Source organism: Carettochelys insculpta, chromosome 3, assembly GCF_033958435.1.
Source record: "Carettochelys insculpta isolate YL-2023 chromosome 3, ASM3395843v1, whole genome shotgun sequence".
Classification (NCBI taxonomy): domain Eukaryota; kingdom Metazoa; phylum Chordata; order Testudines; family Carettochelyidae; genus Carettochelys; species Carettochelys insculpta.
In genome coordinates, this window is record NC_134139.1 from 74,830,891 (window position 1) to 74,851,687 (window position 20,797).

The following is a 20,797-nucleotide window of genomic DNA, read 5'->3' on the forward strand; positions in this document are numbered from 1 at the left end:
CAGCTTGCTAGCTCTCTGCAGCTCCCTGCCTGTCCTCTTTGTTCTCCGCCACTCTCCCGGCTCCCCACAGCTTGTCACTGGTCCCCCACTACTTCAAGGCTCACTTCCAGGGCCCCTGCGCTACAGTGCCTGCCGCCCGGCCACCACAAAGCTCCACTATGCTCCTGGCTCTTGGTCCCTTGGCCCCTAAAGGACATGAGTGCGGAGGAGTGCAACTTATAATGAATCTGCTTTCCTGAATTTCTTAACGACGTATATGGGGAAACAACTTTTAGCGAAGTGACATAATGAGGACCCCCGGTAAGCCTCATTAAACTCACTGGCATGTCTGTGTTTGGGGGAAGTATAGGATGGGGTTCCCCTGGGAAAGCTAAATTAAGCTGAAGTAAAATAGGGAATAGACTTAACGGTATCACCATTATGGTCTGTGGCTGTAGTGTTCCAAAATAAGGGGTGTGTATTATAAAACAAGAAAATGGCGGTGGTAACTGGCAGCTCTAGATTTCTTTTGCTGTAGCTATCTATACTGTATAGTTGGTGGTAGATTCTGAACCAAGTTAATTAAATAAATAAGCCATAAGGATTATCTAAAATAAACTTCGTATTGCTAACATTTAAGATAGCAAACAGGTTGGGAATTTACTCTTGAATGATGCATTCCAAAGTGAATTATTTAAATTACTAACTAGTTGATCCATGTTTATTCTTCAGTTCCAACTTCATCCACATTGTTTTCTTTCAATAAGCAGTTCTCCTTATGATGTTTTACTCCTGCAAGGAGGCCCTTCATCTACTTCTTGCATTGCTTACACTCGTCCATTTTCCTTTTTCACCCAGGAATTGAATTTCTTCAAAATGTTCCCAGTTAAGGTCTCTTTTACCCCCAGAAGCCATGACAGTTTTTCTGTGGCAGAAGTGTGGGGGAATATAGGCGGCTGTGTGCACTGAATGTCTTCCCCATTTCTTCTGAGTCCATTCCACTGTTCCTTTCTGTGCTGCCTTCATCTTTTCCTTTATATTGTCTTAAGGCAATATCTGAACTAACTTTCCTGTCGTTGGCCCAGGTCTATCACAACATAAGCACAGAACAAAAACAGTCTCGTCCACCAGTAACAGAGAGGGAGCCGTGCTAGTCTATATACTATCAAAACAAAAAAGCAGTCAAGTAGCACTTTAAAGACTAACAAAATTTATTAGGTGATGAGCTTTCGTGGGACACACCCACTTCTTCAGACCATAGCCAGACCAGAACAGACTCAATATTAAGGCACAGAGAACAAAAAACAGTAATCAAGGAGGACAAATTGGAAAAAAAACGATCAAGGTGAGCAAATCAGAGTCTGTTCTGGTCTGGCTATGATCTGAAGTGGGTCTGTCCCACAAAAGCTCACCTAATTATTTTGTTAGTCTTTAAAGTGCTACTTGACTGCTTTTTGGTTTTCATAGTCTCATTCAGTTTGTGTCTGTCTTTGCACACACTACTTTAGTCTTCTAAGAAACAGAAATTGAAAGCTATGAACGTTCGAGAAGCGAGAGCTAGTAGATAGACTGGACAAACTGGAGCCATTAATTCATTCTTATGATACTGGAAGTGTATGTATAGCATGTTTGTGACGAGATTTAATTGTAATTGTTTTTAAACAAGAAATTTATTATAGGTTTAAAAAAATAAAATTACAATTTAAATTAAATCTGATTTTTAATTTTTTTAATAATTGATTTTTATGCACCCTGGATTGCATTTATAAGTACTGCACCAAGATTGACTCAGAGGTCACCGACAGCTTTCTCTGAACCTTGGGTGAAGATCGCAAGTATGCAGTGCTCTTGCTTCCTGGCGGTTCATCATAGGTTACTATCTTTTTTTCCTGTAGCTTTATCTCTTATTAGTTTAAAAACAAATGTAACTTCTCAATTAAAACTTAATAAATGCTCTTTCCCACTTACCATAGGAAATAAGAAACTTTGCCTATCAAACAGGAGAATTATTCGTGAATTTCTGCAAAATATTTTCACTTTTAAAAAAAAGTTGACTACTCCTTGGCTGCGTCTACACTACAAAAATAACTTTGAAGTTGCTTTCTTCCAAGTACAACTTCTAAGCAAGCAGCTTCAAAGTAGAGCGTCGGTACACACCCTACTTCAAAGTTAAACTTCAACGTAGGGCACTACTCCGTTCCTGGGAATGGAGTAAGGACTTTGAAGTTGGGCTCCCTACTTTGAAGTTAACTTCCAAATAAGGGAAAATGTGTGTAGAGTCTCTGCTGGCTACTCCGATGTAGTGCGTAACTTCGAAGTTAACTTCAGACTTAGTTCCTAATGTAGATGCACCCCTTCTGACTCGGATGGCAGCTTCATGCAAATTAACTGATGCAGTGCTGTTTTATTAAATCAATAAACAGCATGAAACAAAACTGAAAAGGCCTGCTACCTCTGCTGTCAAAGGGGTTAACTCTGAGGGCTTTCTTACTGCCTCTATGAAGTGCTTTCTAAGCCACTGAAAGAGTTGCAGCAGTTTTAAAACTAATTTAATCAATTCAAAATCCAGTGTAGAAACTATTATTTTGGTTTCAGTGGCCAGTTTTGGTGTATGTTATATTGGAAACTGATTTAAGGTAGATTAACATTTTCCTCTCTCTACCCAAAAGAGAGACAGTCTACACATTGTTTTACAGTGATTTAATTAAACTGGTTCTAGAATGCATCGTTAGCTAAAATATTGCAAGTAAATGAGGCCACAGCTCTGATGTGTACAGTATCAGGTGTTCAATGAGATATGAAGTACTGCCCTACACTGGATGGTATGTGTGTAAGACTGCCAAGGACATAAAAACATAATGAAATGGAGCAGAACCAGGTAAGAGAAGGTATATAAGGACAAGGGGAAGAGGAGGCATTACAAGAGGAAGTGGGAGCTCTTGGGTTAGTGCAGTCCCACTGCACATGTGATTGTTTCAGATTCCAGCCAATACAGAATTCAGGCAAATTCTAATTAAATATATGTCTCTGGGGACATTCAAAACCTCCAGATGATCAGCATTTATCTATACAAGGGAAAACCAACTCATATTCTCATAAAAGATTGTTTGACTTGAGCTGTGAATTCTCTCCTTTAACACACTACAGGCATCACTTAGGGCAGAGCATTTGTGAATACTTATGTACAACAAACAAATCCCATTCCTGAAACCTGCCAAAACTGCAGTGCATGCAGTAGATACGCTAGAGGGTAGGGATAGGGTCCAGAGTGACTTAGACAAATTGGAAGACTGGGCTGCAAGAAATCTGATGAGGTTCAAGTGCAGAGTCCTGCACTTGGGCCGGAAGAATCCCAAGCATTGTTACAGGCTGGGATCCGACTGGCTCAGTAGTAGTTTTGCAGAAAAGGACCTGGGAGTTGTAGTGGATGAGAAGCTGGACATAAGTCAACAGTGTGCCATTGTAGCCAAGAAGGCTAATGGCATATTAGGTTTCATCAAGAGGAGCGTTGCCAGTAGATCCAGAGAAGTGATTGTTCCTCTTTATTCGACTTTAATGAAGCCGCATCTGGAGTACTGTGTCCAGTTCTGGGCCCCCACTTATAGGAAGGATGTGGATACACTGGAGAGGGTCCAGCAGATGGCAACCAAAATAATTAGGGGGCTGGAGCATATGACTTATGAAGACAGGTTGAGGGAATTGGGACTGTTTAGTCTGCAGAAGAGAAGACTGAGGGGGGACTTGAGAACAGCCTTCAACTTACTGAAGGGAGGTTGCAAAGAGGCTGGAGAGAGGCTGTTCAGTGGTCATGGATGGCAGAACAATGGTCTCAAGTTGTGGTTGGGAAGGTCCAGCTTGAACATTAGGAGAAACTTTTTCAGTAGGAGGGTGGTGAAGCATTGGAATGGTCTACCCAGGGAAGTAGTGGAGTCTCCATCCCTGGAGGTGTTTAAGTCTCGCCTCGACAAAGCCGTGGCTGGGCTGATCTGATGGGTTTGGTCCTGCCTAGGGCAGGGGGCTGGACTTGATGGCTTTCTTAGGTCTCTTCCAGCTCTATTGTTCTATGATTCTATGCTTATGTGTTGTAAGTGAGAAACATACAGGTTTCTGAGAAAGAAGAGGAATGCTGGTCTGTGTAGAAAGAAAAGTCTCGATCTTATTCGACCCTTCATAGTAAATTGCTAGGTTATGTGAATTATTTTAATTAAACTGACAACCTTTTAACCTTTGGCATGTGAAGATTAGCAGTGTGCTGGAAACACCCAGGTTTAAACAGCTTGCAGAAGTAAATTTAGTTCAAAAACTAACATTGTGTCCCTTATTGCAAAATGTCTGCTACAGAGACACATTGAGCACCATGTAGGATTTTCAGAAATGTTATTTTACTTCTCTTCTGCTTTACTTGAATGTCGTGCATGTCCAGTCATTGAGGCACATTTCGTTCTCATGCTTTAACGAGTGCACTAGTGCAGAATGGACGGAAGCTTGGAATAGAACATTGTGCACTCTGGTTATAGTGGTAACTTCTAGATATTTTTAGGCACCCTAAAATTACATGTGTAACGTGACCTTGCTTTTATTGCTTACAGTAGTTGTTGCAAAACTTGGCAGTCAACAGGTTTGTTACTTTAATTATTTGGTTTAGGTCTCAGACTAAGTAATAGTGAGATGAAAGTGATCCGTCATTCCTGCTAAATATGAACTTCTCATTTTAGCTTTAGAATGACTGATGAACCAAACATGGCAGATCCATGTTAAAAGTTTGGTTGTGGGCTCCTAGCCATATTTCTCACATTTCTCTTTAGTCAAACATCTCTCTGTAAAGAAGTATGACTTTTTGTAATCTCTAGATTTTTAAAAACAAACTTAGCAAGAATTAAATGTTCTTTAGGAAGAAGCCCATGTACCTGGGGAAAATTCATGCCACAGCTGATCAAAGTAAAACATTCCCCCTCTTAGGGAGATGATACCCTCAGCTCTTTTCTCTCTCTCTCAACTTTACAAGGACAGGGACTAGGTAGGCCCTGCCAATAAACTAAATGTCAGTGGAAATGGAGCCAGCATGGACAGAGACATGCCTCTTTGCACTCAGAGGCCATGTCTAGGTGACAGGTGCTATTTTGGGATGCTGTAGTACCCTGCAATAGCTGCCTGCGTCTATGCAACAAGCCTGTTGTCTCAAAAGAGTTTTTGAGATAATGGGTGCTCTCTTCCGGCATCCCTGTAAATCTCATCGCAGCAGGAGTATGGGGTGTTTTGAAATAGCACTTTATTTTGACATGTGACACCATTTAGACAGTGCCACATGTCGAAATGGCTTATTTTGAAATCTACTTGAAATAGGCTATGCAGTTTGTATAGGGCACGTAGTAATTTCAAAGTTAGGGCACCATCTAGATGTAGCCTGAGCAAGTGTGAACACACTTGAGTTAAGTGGGTATATGTTTGGTAGAGTAGTCTAGGAGTGAAAGCCGAATGCTAGGAATGATCAGGCCCCAGGTTTTGTGCCACATCAGAGAAGGAAAAGCTATCCATGAGATTAGCTGAAGCCAGGCTTTATAGAATTTTGCAGATTGTAAGCAGCAGCTTGAATTTCACCCAATAGGTTTCTGGTAGCGAGTGCAAAATATGGAGAACAGCTGTGGTGTGGTTTCATGGAGCAGCTTGCTCAGAAGGCAGCCACACATGCAACTGGCTATCCCCTCACACCAACAAAGAGGTTTTCTTTTGTTTGCTTGGCAGGTGTCATGAACTTTGCTACTTTCATTTACCAGCAATCATTTTTTCCCTTCTCTCTCGTAACAATTTCACAGCTTTGTAAGGGTAATTGTGGCATGTTGAAAGCACCTTCTGGGCTTTTGACAATGTGACATGAGTATTTCCTGTTTTTTCAATGCTCAGGACGCTTAATACACACTCTTTTGGTGTGTGTTTAAATTACTACTTACAGCTCAGGCATGTGGGATTGTGTGTCTATAGTAAATTGTTTTAAACTCGTAGGTCCCCTGGCTTTCTTTCCGCTGTGGGAACTGAAACATTACGATGTTATCGTCGGTGTATTATCAGCTCGACACAATCATGAGCTGCGGACTGTTATAAGGAACACTTGGTTCAAGCACTTGAAACAACATCCAGCACTGAGCCCTCGGTAAACCACCCATATTTTGTGTTACTTGGTCTGTGTGAGAAACTAGGAACCAAAGGAGTAAAATGTTGTTTATTTTTTAACCTTTATTTGGGGGGAAAGTATTGTCTCATTCTGGTAAATGCATTTTATTATGGTTGATGGGCAACTTTTATTCTTAAAATTTTATAAACATAATAGGCATTCTGCGAGGGGAGGTTGACAGAGATGGATTTTTTTTTTATTGTGTTTAAAGTTTTTGTTTTTCGAATGTGAGCAAGTGTTTAAAGCATCTGTTAAATGCTCTAGTGTTCTGTCAGTAGTTGGGATGACACAAGTGGATTTATTTTAAAGTATAGTAATTGACACACATGAAACTATAGTTCTGTTTTTATGTCAGGAGGAATTTGTTAGCAAGATAGAACAACTGTTAGGATGTATTGCTGAGCATGTGCAGAAAGTAGTTCTTGTTGACTGTGTAGAGCTGCACTTAGGTACCACTCTGTTCAGAAAAGTGCTGTTTCTGATGGTGCATTGCACTATTTTTGAAGAGGTATGCAACCAAATAGCCATACTTCCCATGTTTCTTGTAAATATAAATATAAATTTATGTGCGGTTTGAATAGCTTCTTAGTTAACTGTCATGTAAAATGAACTACTAATCCTTTGTAAATAACAGCATTGTTTGCATGTATTGATACAGTATTTCACTGGAGATTGGCACAGCTAACCCACTAACATAAATATCAAGAATAGGATGCAGTTTTATGTCATAGGGGATCAGAAGGTTTGAACTATAGGGGAGGTCTTTGTATTGTGTGAATTACTGCTGTTAATAAAAACAAATTATTTTAGTGTCCTTGTGAAGTTTATAATAGGTGCACATGGCTGTGATGTGCCAGTGGAGGACAGAGAAGATCCTTATTCCTGCAGACTTCTGAACATTACCAACCCAGGTATGAATGATTAATTTTTTGTACTATTATGTCATACTAAACAGAATCCTCTGTTATATGCTGCACTGACGGTTTTGTAACTGTTGCAGTTAATGGCCCTATTCTGCAAATACGACTAGACATAGAGTTTACTGTCTATGTAGGCACTTAAAGAGCCCGCTTATGAGCACCACATGCAGACATTTATGGGGAAATTTTTATGAGGCACAAAGTGCAGATCATTGGCTTTCATTGGTATTGGACACTCTTTGTGTCTCTGAAGATCTCCCCCAAGTAATTTACCATCTCACTATCTCTGTCATGTAGGGATTGTTGTATACAGACAGGGAACTGAACCCGAGGGCCTCACATGACTTGTTTGAGACTGCATGTGTTGTGTTAGAGCTGAAAACTGAACCCAGATCATCCAGGTACAGTGTCTTAGCCACATGACCATGTGAGGCCAATTTTGCTAAAGTGTGTCCTACATCTGATAGTGTTTGGAGAATCTGTCCTTAGCAGAAGAGGCAATAATTTAAAATAGAAGTGTTAAAAATACTTGAAATGAAACACTGTTATGAATAAAATATGTGACAAAAATATTTCTGACCTTTCATTTTCCTTTTTCCTCCTTTGAATATTTACTTTGCAACTATTATATCACTATTCTAATCACTATTATATCTTATAAATATAAATATATTATATTTGCAACTATTATATCACTAATCACTATTATCCAAACTCCTGTTTAAAAAAAAAAAAACAAACAACCTTGAAACTCTTAAAATGAGTCACCTTAAATGCGATTTGTGCTAATAGTTAAGCAGGAGTCATTGCTATAAAGTGTTCCAAAAATACATTGCATTCCTGAAGGAGACTGACTAAAACAGCTGTCCTTATTAAGTAGAGTAAGATGTTATATATAAGTCTGTGTGCTTCCATTGAGCTCTATTTGCATGTTCAAACACTGACTTACCATAACTGGTAACCAGGAGGCTACTGAATAATTCTAAGTTTCTCCTTATAGCAGTTTTCAGTTGGTCATCTTTCCTCTGCAATTTGATTACCTTTGTGATTTTGCCAACTATGCTGCTAATTCATCAGACATTCCCATGTATACATAATTCTAGAATGATAAATTGTTCACATGACAGTATAATCCTTATTCCTTTTTTTTTAAATACAGTTTTGAATCAGGAAATTGAAGCATTCAGTATCCCTGAGAATACACCTTCAGTGCTTTCTGAAGACCGCATTGTCAGTGTGAATTTTCGAGTTCTTTACCCCATCGTCATTACCAGTCTTGGGGTATTCTATGATGCTGATGGTTTGGGGTTCCAGAGGAATATCACTGTAAAACTGTACCAGGCAGAACAGGAGGTACGGTATTTTTGTTATCTTACCCAAGAGGACTGACTAACACATTTTTTTCTTTCTATTATGGATTGAATTCCTGCACAGTGAGATGAATGTTAATGACCTAGCAAATTAGTGATTTACCCTAATGTACGCTAAGAAGAGAGACTCTCAGAGGGCTGTAGCCATTTTAGTCTGTATCTGCAAAGCCAACCAGGAATCTTGTGGCATCTTAAAGATTAACAGATTTATTTTGGGCTTAAGCTTTTGTGGTTAAAAACCTCTTCGTCAAATGCATGGAATGGAAAACAGAGGTTGGGAAATACATATGTAATAGCCTATGAAAAGAAGGGGAGTTGCTTATCAAATGTAGGACCAGTGTTACAAAGACCAGTTCACTGAACTCTTAAGAACTGTCAAAGGAGTATAAATCTTTCACATTTGTTGTCTGGTGAATGTGGAAAACTGATTTACAAACTTTTAATATTAAATATTATTCTGTATAAGTATAGACTACTATTTTAAATTAGTGTGTAGGTTAACACAAATGCTTCTTCATGAAATGTTCTTTGTAATTCCAAGACACAACAGTTTTTAGTTGAAATTAAAACAGAAGTCCCCTTTCAAATGTTTGAAAGTAAGGAAGTGCAGGTAAGATGTTAATTTTTGCCCGTATACTTGTGCACTCTTTAGCTAGATATCTAGAATTTGTTGTGCAGTCTTTTCATTTAACACCTGATCAGTATAATTATGTCCATATACTTTTCCAGTTCTTTTATGGACGCAAAACTTTAGGTCACCTTTAGTCATTGTCATCATCTTTATTTCCAGTTCCATATTCTGGGCTGACAACTTTTGTACCCTTCTTCCAAAACCCATGGTTGTGCCCCCGTTTGTTGCGTAAATTGCTCTGTCTAAGATCCTCTGATATCTAGTCCTTGTACCAGGTCTTTTGCCTCCTCCTTGGTTGTCGTACATCCATGGTCATTTCAAAGGCCATCTTACTGATATAACTGACATAGGAGTAGCCTAGCCTCCCTTACCTTGTCTTCAGATGGGCAACTAACATTAGGCCCTCTCAGCCTCATTTTGTCCCCTAAAATGGAGTCTCCAACCATCCCATTGTCTTCATTTCTTTAGCCTACTGATTTCTTGTGGCTGATCAAGCCTCTGTTTGGTATGTTAGGTTGGGTCAAATTACAGTTTTATACACTTTCTACCTTTTAACTTTATTGGTATCTCTATCACAGAGAACTAGGGTCTGCTCTTGCCCTCTGCGACAAGCAGTTGTAGTATTGAGCATTGCTCAAGAGGGTACTACTGTCAGCAACCATCCATTGATTCTAGGTATTTGCATTCTTTCACTCTTCTAAGATCTGTGCCTGTGATATCCTCTACAGGTTGGTCCTTATGGATTAAAACCTCAGTTCTTACCAGTGTTCTGTGTCGTGCCTGCTTCTGTGTGGCCACCCTTTGTTTGCAGGGTGTCTCAGTCTTCCACACGTATCACTAAGTCTTCTGTGAACAGCATATTCTAAGGCAACTCCCTTTGTATTTTATGGGAGTCACAGACGACAGAAGGGGCTCGGTGCTGATCCCATTTACAGGTCATGTTTACTGAAAATTCTCTGTCTAGCCCTATGTGGCTTTGACTGCAGCAGTCACTCTGTCAAGTGGCATGGAGAAAACGGACACCATGTTTCTGGCACATCTTTCCATCTCGTACTCCACCAGACTAACTGTCTGGGTATGTGAGCAAACTTTCTCCAAGTCCAACAGACTATGCCCAGTAGCTGTCTCTACTTGAACTTCTCCAGGAAGATGTAGAAATATGGCATCAGTGATGCTTCTTCCTGGCGTAAGTCCATACTGGTCCAAATTTCAACTCTTTCTGGCAAGTACTTCTCAGTAATCTTCTCCTCCTGCTCTTTCAGAACAGGTACATTAGTTTAACTGGATGATAATTAGCATACACTGTAACCTCACCTTTCTGCTTAAAAATGAGCACTACACAGCTTTTACGTCGTTCATCAGACATTTTCTTTAGAATACTTCGCACAGACTCGTTAAATATGACGTCTTCCCTTCCCAAAGACTCAGGTGCGTTCCCTGGCACTTTGGTGTCCCAATACTGTTTCTGTTCTAATTTTCCTAATGCGTAACCTCTTCCTCCTGTATGCAGTCTGTCATCCCTTCTTGTGAGTTCCTCTTTTGCATTCTCCTCATTCGTCTTCCACCCCTAACTCCCAAAGTAATCACTCTGGCCTTTGCTGATAGGTTCACCGTTTGTATGCAAAATACTATTTTCATTTCTAATCTAAGTAAACTTGTTCACATCTTCCACCGTTTTCTTCTCTTGCCTTAGCAAGTTTCCAGCTGGTCTTTTCTGCTTCATAGCCTTGTTATACAGCTCATCACAGGCCAGATCTGTAGTTGTGGCAAAGCTTCTTTTAGCCTCTGTTTTTTCCCATCCTTATACGCCATCTTATTACTGCACAGGCCATGAGCCTGCCATCTTTAAAAACAGGTGTGGGAAATATTTTTTGGGTCAGGTGCCATTGATCCATGGAAACATCAGTCAGGGGGCAGGCACACACAAGGGAGGAACCAAATTAAATTAAAAAAAATAAACTCTCAGATGTAGTTCCCCCATTAAGAAGTAGGGGAAATGACCCCCTCCCTGCAAGCTTCAGCTCCCCTGGGTGGGGGAAGGGAGACACCAAGGCTCAGAGCCTGGTTAACTCTTCTGGGCCTGGGGGTAGTAGATTTTTGTGGGGCTCCCCAGGCTCTGGGGTGGGGCCAAAAATGAGGGGGTTGGTGTGTGGGAGGTGGCTGTTAGGGAGCAGTCTGGGGGCTTAGGTGCAAGGGTCTGGGCAGATGGTAGGGGGCAGGAGTAGGCTGGAGATGGGGGTGCGTGGTCTGGGCAGGAGGGAGGGTACAACAGTGAGGTGGGTGTGCGAGATCAGAGAGGGAAGGGGGATGCAGCAGTGGGGGGTGGTGGTGGTGGTGTGGAGTCTGGGCAGGAGGGAGAAAAGGTGCAGCCACAGCATGGGGGTCTTTGGCATGAGGACCAGGGAACTGTGATGACCACCTGTCACGGCTGTTTTGGCATGGCTCTGTACATTGCAGGGAAGGGCTCCCTGCAGGCACCCTGCCCCCCATTGGCCATGATTACAGCCAATGGGAGCGACTGGGGGCAGTGCCTGTAGGGAGCGCTTCCTGGCAGCACACACAACCTCTTTGTCCACCCTGCCAGGCAGAGCCCAGGGGCCAGATGCAGCCCCAAACTTGCCTTGATCAGGCCTTGAGGTTTGGGGCTCCCCACACCCACCTCTCAGCAGGGAGCTGGTGCTAGTGTCTCAGCCATGGTTCCTTCAGTGTAGCTGAACACCAGCACTGGCTGACCCCATTGTGGGGGTGGCATGGTGAGCCTCGCAGGCTAGATGAAGGCAAGCTGTGGACCGGATCCAGCCTGCAGGGTGTAGGTTCTGCATCCCTGTGTTGCGGATTACTTTCTTATCCTTAACGGAGATTAATGCTGCTGGTGTAGTCTGATAATATAAAGACTTCCTAAACTCCATATACACGTAGATTTTGTAAACTGTGGATTTCTTATAGGTTCAGATCAAATGCATCTGGTAAGGCTATGATTTTGTCAAGGAGGTCGGATGAGTCGCAGAATCTGTGACTTCCAAAGACCACCTTGATTTTGGCTTACAGGTGTCTTGTAAGTTGTAGGGCTAGGAGCTGTGAGGGGTGTCCTGCAGCCCCTGACTGACATGAGTGCTCGAGCTCCAAGTCACCACAATGGTGGGTGGGGAGCACAGCTCCAAATTACAAGAGAAGAAAGAGACTGGTGCACCCATCTGATGCCTGAAGTTGCCCATGTTCCCCCCCCCCCTATTTTGTCATGGATAGTTCTAGTAAAAGTGAGGGACAGGTCACAGACTTCAGTGAATTTTTCTTTATAGGTTGTGTCCTGTCTGTGACTTCTACTAAAAATATCCATGACACAAATCTTAGCCTTACGTAAACCTCTCAAAGTTAACTCACCAAATTCTTTGTGGAATCAACGCAGCAAGGAAAATTTCCTGACCATGCTCTGCCCAAATGATATGGGGAAGAAGTTAGAAAACTAAGCCCAAAAGGTGAAAGCCATGGATTTTTCAAATTGTCCTGTCTATCACCAAGTCCAACCTACAGATTTTGTCCCTGAAAATTCTGCTCTAATAAAGGGCATCTGAACTGATGTTTTTTAGCTAAGTGAGAGGTAGATTAACATCAAAATCAGGTTTATAATAGCAGACTAGTCGAATGTTTCTTAAACTTCTTGAGATCACAGGCTACCAATAATATTTTTTATGCGGAACACCTGTGAAAATTTTCTTCAAAAAAAATTGTCAGTCAAAAAAACCAAAACATACAGGGGGAAGAACAAAGTGAAGTAATTCCATCAGGTACCATAGCAATGAGGAAGTAACATTGTATCTGGTTTTAATAACAGAATTTATACCATCAGTGTATTTTGCCAAACGCTCACAACACACCTGCCAGTTGTTCACAGAACACTGGTGTTCTGCAGAGCTCAGTTTAAGAAACACTGCCCTAGTCAACATTAAATAGACTTTCTAGAATGCTGTGTGATACAGCTTTTCTGTGAAAGTGTGAGAAGTGAATTAATTGTCTTACGCTATCAACGTGAATATGCAAAGGTGCTTATAGGAAAGCATCCTCCTGGCAACTCGGTAAATACGATGGTTAGCATTCACCATTCCTAAACCAGTCCAAGTAGTGAGGCTCTGTATTGGTTAGGGATTTAATAGAGTATCCAGTTACAGGACTAACTGATAAGCATCTGCGTGTTGGCTAGTGCTAGGGGTTACTTGCAGCCCCCCCACCCCTGAAGTAATTAGGGAGTGGCTGTCTCAGCCTCTGTTCCTGGTGAAGCTGGGATCAGCCAGTTTCCTCCACTGCCGCTCTATTTAAAAGGCTGAGCCGGCACACAGGCTGGCTCAACTTCTGTCCCTACTGTGGAGATTGGGCTTTTCCCTGTCTGGGAATGGGAGGGGCAGGGAAGAGTTCAGTAAGTCTTATGAGCTCTATATTTGAGGTGGGAGACAGAACTCAAAATAAGTTACTGTTTGGTTTTAAGGGCTATTTCTGCATGAAAAATAGCTAATAACATTGTGTAAAACAAAAGATGCTAGAGTTTGCTGTAAGAGGTTTGTCCATTCTGTTGTTGAAACCAGGTAAGAGAATGTAGGCTAGCATTGTTTGTACAGCCCTTGTGAGTTAGGAAGATAAATTCTTATTTTTGTTTGCCTTTCTGTATTTTGCACACAGGAAGCTCTCTTCAGTGCGCGCTTTAGCCCGCCTAGCTGTGGAGTGCAAGTTAACAGACTGTGGTATAAGCCAGTAGAACAGTTCATTTTGCCAGAGGTATGTGCAGTATTTAATTTCCTATGCTGATTTGATTTGTAGGACGGGCATTTACTTTTTTTCTATTTATATTTTTAAGGCTTTATGTATATCTATTAGTGGCAAGAGATGGTAAGCCCACACTGCACATTCTGGATGCTAGTACACTATAAGCTTTACTATCTGGTGTCCCCAGGAAATAAAAAAAAAAGTTGGTTATTTTGAGCTGGGGCCGGCTTCCAGCCCCAGCTGGGCAAGCTACCTCGTGGCATGCCATTTAACTGAATCGGCCATTTATAACCAAGCTTTTACTGTGTCTCCTTTTAAAGTAAATGCTCTAGAGATTTTCATCTAATGTTCCCTGCCCCAAGCAGACCTCTTAAAAATGATTCAAGGGTGTATAGCTAGTGCTGTATGCTTGAGAGAATAGGTCTCCAAATCCTGGTCTGTAAAGGTAACCTAGTTAGATTCTGTGGGATCGCATTTCCCATGGAGTAGATTATTTTCCCTTCCTGTAGGGGAGAGAGCAAAGGGCCTGTTTAGGGGTTACAGGCAAAACTCTTGGTTGTTCTCTTGAGTCTCTGCTTTCATTTTGAAAAAAGTCTTCAGCAATTATAGATGGGGCGGGGAAACCCACCACCTTGCAAAATATGAGATTGTTGTAAATAATACATAGTCTCTGCCTGAGTTTGCAGAGACCCAGAAACAATAGCTTTGAAGTGTAAACTTACCCATTGAAATGAATGGGGGCTCATATGGATTCCTGTAGTACGTTAGATATGGCCCTTGTTAGCTGCTATTTCACTGCTTATCAAGGTATGTAAGAAATGAGAGGAAGCATCACACAAAGTGGGGGCTCTGCTGTTGCTGCTGTATGGGGTGGATTGCTATTGTTAACACTATTGCTGGTTGTAAAGTGCATTTATTAAGCTCTGAAGGCTGGGTCCAAGGTTTGATGATCTCACGTGGGAATGGTGCCTACCGTTTGTGGTTGGGCTGTACTGAAGGGGATAGGGTGCTTTTCAGGGTTCTGGAATGAAACGTTTAAACATTGTAAAAGAAATGTGGAAAGAAAATAGATTTAATAATGCTACACTGAGGGCTTGATCCTACAGCCTTTACTCAGATCAACCTTGTGGGAATGCTGGCAGAGTGACAGCTGCTGGCTGTGAGGCGCTGCAGTTGCAGCATGAGTTCCCAGTCCCTAAATAGATCAGAGATCATTTTACAAGTTTGCCTCTTTTAATTTAAATTTGTTCTCTTAGATCAACTATGTCTTAAATTGAAATAGATTCGTGTGACTGGGAGAAATACAGTGAAGTGGTTTGTCTGGAAAAGTGAGAGGAAATGAATGACTGACTAAGTTATAGACACTCAGGGTCAATTTAGTCCTTCCATTATTCCTCTGACTTCATCCAAGTTAATAAAAGAGTCACTGTGGTGCTCAGTCCTCTGTAAGAGGAAGTAGTAGTTGACTGGTTAGTTTATTTCAGTGTTTTTCCGACTGAGGGTTCTGACCCAAAAGGGAGTTGCAAGGCCATTACAGGAGGGTCATTAGAGTGGCAGCTGCTGGCTGGGCACCAAGTCCTGAAGATAGTGCTGCCGCCAGCAGCAGTGCAGAAGTGAGTGAGTGATGGGTTTTGGGGAAAATGGGAGGTTATTGCAGCCTGAGATATTTTCTAAGGGGGCCCCAGCAAAAACAAAGGTTGAGAACTCCTGATTTAGCTCTGTAAATGGTTTACTAGAGAGAAATATTTTGGTGGTCTAGCTTGTCAAGTAAGCAAATCCCTTGCAGTATTTTCTGCGTGTAATGTAATGCTGCTTAAATTTCTTGAGGGGTAAGAAATTTAAAGTAATGTGGAGCAGATACTCTGTGTGTGTGGTAGGGGGGGTTTCCCCCAACATATTAAACTCCCAGGCACTTGTAATTTTTTTTTTCTTTTCTAGCTATATATAACTAGCAGATTTACCCAGTATTGCTTGGGTCCTTAACTCATCTACACTACGATAAAAAAACTTATAATAAATTTGATCTTTTTAACTTCATTCTTATGAATTCAAATGTAAGTGGTCTCAAACATTCCAGAAATTCCGCCCACCATTTCTCTGTGTCAAGTCACCACATCTCCATTGCCTTATCAGAGTTCAGCTGCATGAAAAATGCATTGTAGCTACCTGTCCCACGGTGCCTTAGCCTTGTTGCTTTCTGGGGGTTTTGTACAAATGAGTTGGGGTGGGGGGGAATTGCCGCAGTTTTTGTGGGTGTTTGATGTCACTACCCCAGAATGCAAAGCATTGTCCCAGAATTCAGAGCACCAACTAACCAAGCAAAAATGAATAGGAAATGGCTCCATTTTCTCTGGCACAGCACTAGTACAAGCATGGATCCTCGAATGCTTCAAGTCATTGTACAGACCATTATAGCAACTACAAAAGGAGATGATGTTTGAGGATGATGATGAAGATTTTGAAGAGGAAATTGCATAACTGCAGTCCAAGAACTCAGAAATGCTGTCTGCCCTGGAGGCATCGCTGATCATGAAGCAGCAGCTTTGGGCTTGTGAAACCAGCACACACTGCTGAGACCACATTCGTTTGGAGTCCTGGGCTGACCAGCAGTGGGTGTAGAACTTTTGCATGTGCAAATCCACTTTTGTGGAACTTTGAGATTTGCTGGCCCCTGCCCTGAAGCGCCTCAATGCTTATCAATTCAGAAGCGAGTGGCCATTGCTCTATGGAAGTTCACAACGCCCGACAATTACCAGTCAGTGGCAAATCAGTTCAGGGTGAGCAGATCTACAGAGGGAGCTGCAGTGGTGGAGGTGGCCAATGCAATCTTTTGGTGTCTTCTGAGGATGACAGCGGACCCTGGAAGACATACAGGCCATAGGGGATGGCTTTGCTGCCATGGGGTTTCCTAACTGCAGTGGGGATGGTGTACACATCCCCATTATAGCACCAGACCACCTGGCCTCTGAGTATGTAAACAGAAAGGGGTGGTGATGATGATGCAGGTGTTGGCAGATCACAAAGGTCATTTCACCAACATCAACGTGGGATGGTCAGTGAAAGTTCATGATGCACGCATCTTCTGGTCTGTACAGAAAGCTCCTGGATGAGACTATTTTCCCAGACCAGAAAATCAAGATCAGCAATGCCTATAGTATTACTGGGTGACCCTCCTTATCCTCTGTTTCCTTGCCTTATGAAGCCATGCACAGGCGCCCTGTAGTGCAGGAAGGAAAACTTCAATTTAAGACTCAGCAGGTGCAGAATGGTGATGGAATGCACCTGGCTGTTTAAAAGTAAGGTTTGGGTGCCTAGTGACCTTTGTGAAACTAATATCCCCGCTAATGTCCCCACCATGATTTGTAGTAAGCTGTATTTTGTGTAACATTTATGAATCTAGGCAGGATAATTTCATGAGCGCCTGGATCTGCAGAGGCTGATGCCATGAGTAGTGCTTGTTTGCAACTACCCACAAGCCCATTCTCCAATAACCACATGGAGGCAGCAGCAATCAGTGTTGTAATACCACTCCCTGAAATGATTTCTTCCAGAAAACACCCCCACCCCGGGGGCTGCACTTCTATACACTGTTTTGGAGTCCAGAAGATCATCTTCTGGACTCCAAATCATGTGACCCTATGCTAATGAGGTGCCGGGAATTTACATCCATGTCTCATTAGCATATTTCAGGCCGTTTATGTGGCATGTGTAGAAATGGCCATGGATACCAAAAAAATCACACTGTAGCTGTCATCAAAAGAATAAGATTGTTTGTGGGGAGGAGAAGGTAAGCAGGAGGCAAAAGAAGGGATGTCAAGGGTGGTGGAATAGCCTTTTGCAGTTGCTCTTGGGGGTGGAGTGCCAGACTGTCCTTGCTCTCCCTCTCTGCTTTCGGGGACCGCGATGACGGGGGTGGGTGACGTATTCAGGGAATTCCGGGCAGCAGGGATTGGAGCCCACAGTGCTGTGTAGGTAGTCCCTCTGCAGCTCCAGCATGGCGTGCAGGACCTCGTTTTGGTCACTCATTGCTGTTATGAGCTTTGCCACATCCCCCATCAGGTGCGCCATTTGCTCTCTCCTGAACTCAAGCACAGTCTGGTGCTACTGTGTCCTTTTGCTCTCAGTGGTTTCTTCTTGGGCCCACTCAAGGTGCTGCAGGGTAAGGTCCTGCTTGGGCCTTCTGTACTTCCCCACCTTGTCTCCCATGCTGGGGATACCCGCTGGAAAGTGAAGGTCAAAACTGAGGTACAATTCCTACAGAGCGCTTACCCGTTACATGAATGGGTCTCTATTTACAATCAGTGAAGCTTTCTTTTTGCAAGTCCGCTTAATGCTGCTTAGGGATGACAAGGGTTCAAATCATGCATTGCACAAACCATTACTTATCCACACTATTTCACTGTGGATATGTTAAGCTATTGTCTGCTTTGCAAGGGGGTGGTGTGTGCAAAGCAGGGGGAGCAGTCGCATGCTGATGGGGGAGGGTTTGATTCCAGACAGCTGGATGGCTGGGTGGGAAAGAGATCTGCATCAAGTGAAAATAAATGCAAGGAGGAAGTTTTCTAACATTATGTCGGGTGAAAAATGTTTCTTGGCAGTTCCCAGAGCAACCCTCATCATGGAAGAGGCCATGTAAAGCAGGGAATGCCAGTGGTGGACATGCCAGTGTGCAGGACCAAGGTCTGCAGAGCCCAGCAGCTTCATGGTGAGGGAGAAGGGTTTGATTCTAGCTGCATGGATGGCAGGGTGGGGAGGGACTCCTGTAAAGCAAAAAGAAATGCAGGCAGGGGAAAGGGAAATGGGTGGAGAGTCTGGAGAGCCTGCCAGCTGCGTGGAGGGGGAAGATGGAACACCTGCCAGCCACGTGGTGTAGCAGTGCACTCCAGGGAAATGTAAAAGGGCAGGGAGCACTGCAAAGAAAAACTATGGAAATTCCTGTGCTGCTTTAGGTTGCCAAAGACGACATCACCCTCCTAAAACTAGCAGGTAGTGAAAAAGAAGAGATGCTCATCACTGTAGCACATAAGAAACTGCCAGGAAGTGCAGAACCCCTAGGGGAGTGACAAGGAATCTGGCACACTGATGTCAGGAGTGGGATCTTACTGCGCAGCAGCCAAATGCAATTTAAAGGAAGAAAAGTGCATTTGGGTGTGGGCTTGGGGTTTATCCTCCTTTCTTCACCCCTGAGCTCCCTGGGTGTTCTTCCCCCGCAACACACACTTGTGGGGTTGGGAGTTAGGATTAGCCCAGTATGGAATACTTAGTGAAAGCATTGGTGCAAGCTGTGGTGGCCTAGCAAGAGGCCACCCGGGTACAACAAGAAACAAACAAGCTTATAATGGACCAGGCTGGTTCAGATCATGCCCTTCTGGGGGAGATGGTAGACTAGGTGCAGGAGTTAGCATCTTGAGCTCCCAAGGGGTAAGAGTCTTGAGGGCCGTGGTTTGCCTCCCCAAGATGACGCTGAATGAGGATGTAGAGGCCTACCCCCTTGCATTCGAGTGGCTTGCACAGTGAGAAGGCTAGTCAGAGGAACAATGGGTCAACATCCTTGCCCCTTTTCTTTGCAGGCAGGCCCAGAGAGCCTATTACGACTTCCCTGTCAAACATGCAGGTGTATACCACCAGCTTAAGGAAGAGATCCTGGCCCGACTGAGGGTACCCGCAGCAACAAGGGCCCAGAAGTTACATGCCTGAAAGTACCAAGAGTATAAACCCCCAAGAGCTCAGATGTTCGAACTGATCCACCTTGCATGGAAATGTCTGTGCCCCAATGTCCATAACAGAGAGGACATGTTGGAGGTCTTCTTTATAGACTAGTGCATGCTGAAACTGTCACCAGAACTCCCTGCACAACCCCGCCACGTATGACAGGACCCTGAGATTAGGCCCTCCTTATCCTGAGGTGAAATTACTGGTGCTATGGATTTGAGGAGCTGGGCCATATAGCAGCCCCATGTCCCAACTGGGATGAGCCCATGCAGTGTAACCTTGGGGACTGGGGTTACCCATTCATCCTTCTTAGTCTGGTGAGGGTTGTGGTTGCCCTGCACAAATCCACGTGATCAGTGCGAGTTGAAGGGGTAGAGACTTTGGCCTTAGTAGACTTTGAGAGTGTGGTTATCCTAGTCTCAGGGAAGCTAGTAGAGCCCAGCCAGAGGATACCGACCAAACATGTTGGTGTCACCTGCATCTGTGGGACAGTAAACTCTTACCCCAACACAAGTGAGAGGGTGGGAAGCCAGGGGACTAGCATCAGGTGCAAATAAGAGTAGTCCTGTGCCTCCCCTACCTGGTGCTTATTGAAAGGGACTTCCCTGGTTTCAGTAGGCTGCTTCCCCCCCATCCCCACCCCCCAAGCAGCAAGAACAAGGGGAATCTCACCACCAGCAGGAGCAGGCATCAATGGGCGTCCAGCCCTGATTTTTACAGAAATGGCCCAAGATTTGTTCTCTAGCCCTGGGAAGGGTAGGAAGTCAGAGCCAGAGGTAGGCAGCTCCCACCAGAGGCCCTAGGGGCACCCAAGAGGAAGGAGGGGACGTCCAGGGAGAGGAGGACCCCAAACAGTCCAAAGGGGAAGGCCCAGAGCTGCAAGAGAGCAGAGGACAGTGCCAAACCCCAGTCCTGTAGGGTCGACCCAGGAGCCATAGGGATCCCCTTCAGGGTTCAAATGGGCCAGTCAAGGAAGAAAAACCTTTGGACAAGACCCAGTGGAGAACCCCCCGCTATGAAAATACCAGAAAGGAGGTGGCTGCAGTCGATGGGGTACCTGTGGAAGGCAAGGCCCGGGGGCCAAGCCCCTACTCTATACTCAAGGACTTATGCTGCATTGTACACATGCAGGGAGAGGAGGTGCACCCTGACACCACGAAAACACCAATGGGCCATTTTGGACCTGGTGCTTAGCCATCTGTTTGGAGCACACCTGGGGGTGGAAAAGACCCAGGCTCTGATTCTGCTGGCCAGGGGTTCA

General features: G+C 43.6%; 1 protein-coding gene across 6 annotated transcripts in view; it reads left to right on the forward strand.

Moving 5' to 3' along the window:
* Nucleotides 1-20,797, forward strand: part of B3GALNT2 (beta-1,3-N-acetylgalactosaminyltransferase 2) — a 58,062-nt gene that overhangs the window by 12,518 nt on the left and 24,747 nt on the right. For all 6 annotated transcript variants that reach the window (XR_012644975.1, XM_074990135.1, XM_074990137.1 and 3 more), the window contains exons 2-5: nt 5,980-6,127; nt 6,959-7,059; nt 8,228-8,421; nt 13,741-13,836. Coding sequence is in view for 5 of the 6 variants with exons in the window: in XM_074990135.1 (XP_074846236.1) it covers nt 5,980-6,127; nt 6,959-7,059; nt 8,228-8,421; nt 13,741-13,836 (539 nt within the window). In the remaining variant the exon portion in view is untranslated. The remainder of the gene's footprint in view (nt 1-5,979; nt 6,128-6,958; nt 7,060-8,227; nt 8,422-13,740; nt 13,837-20,797) is intronic.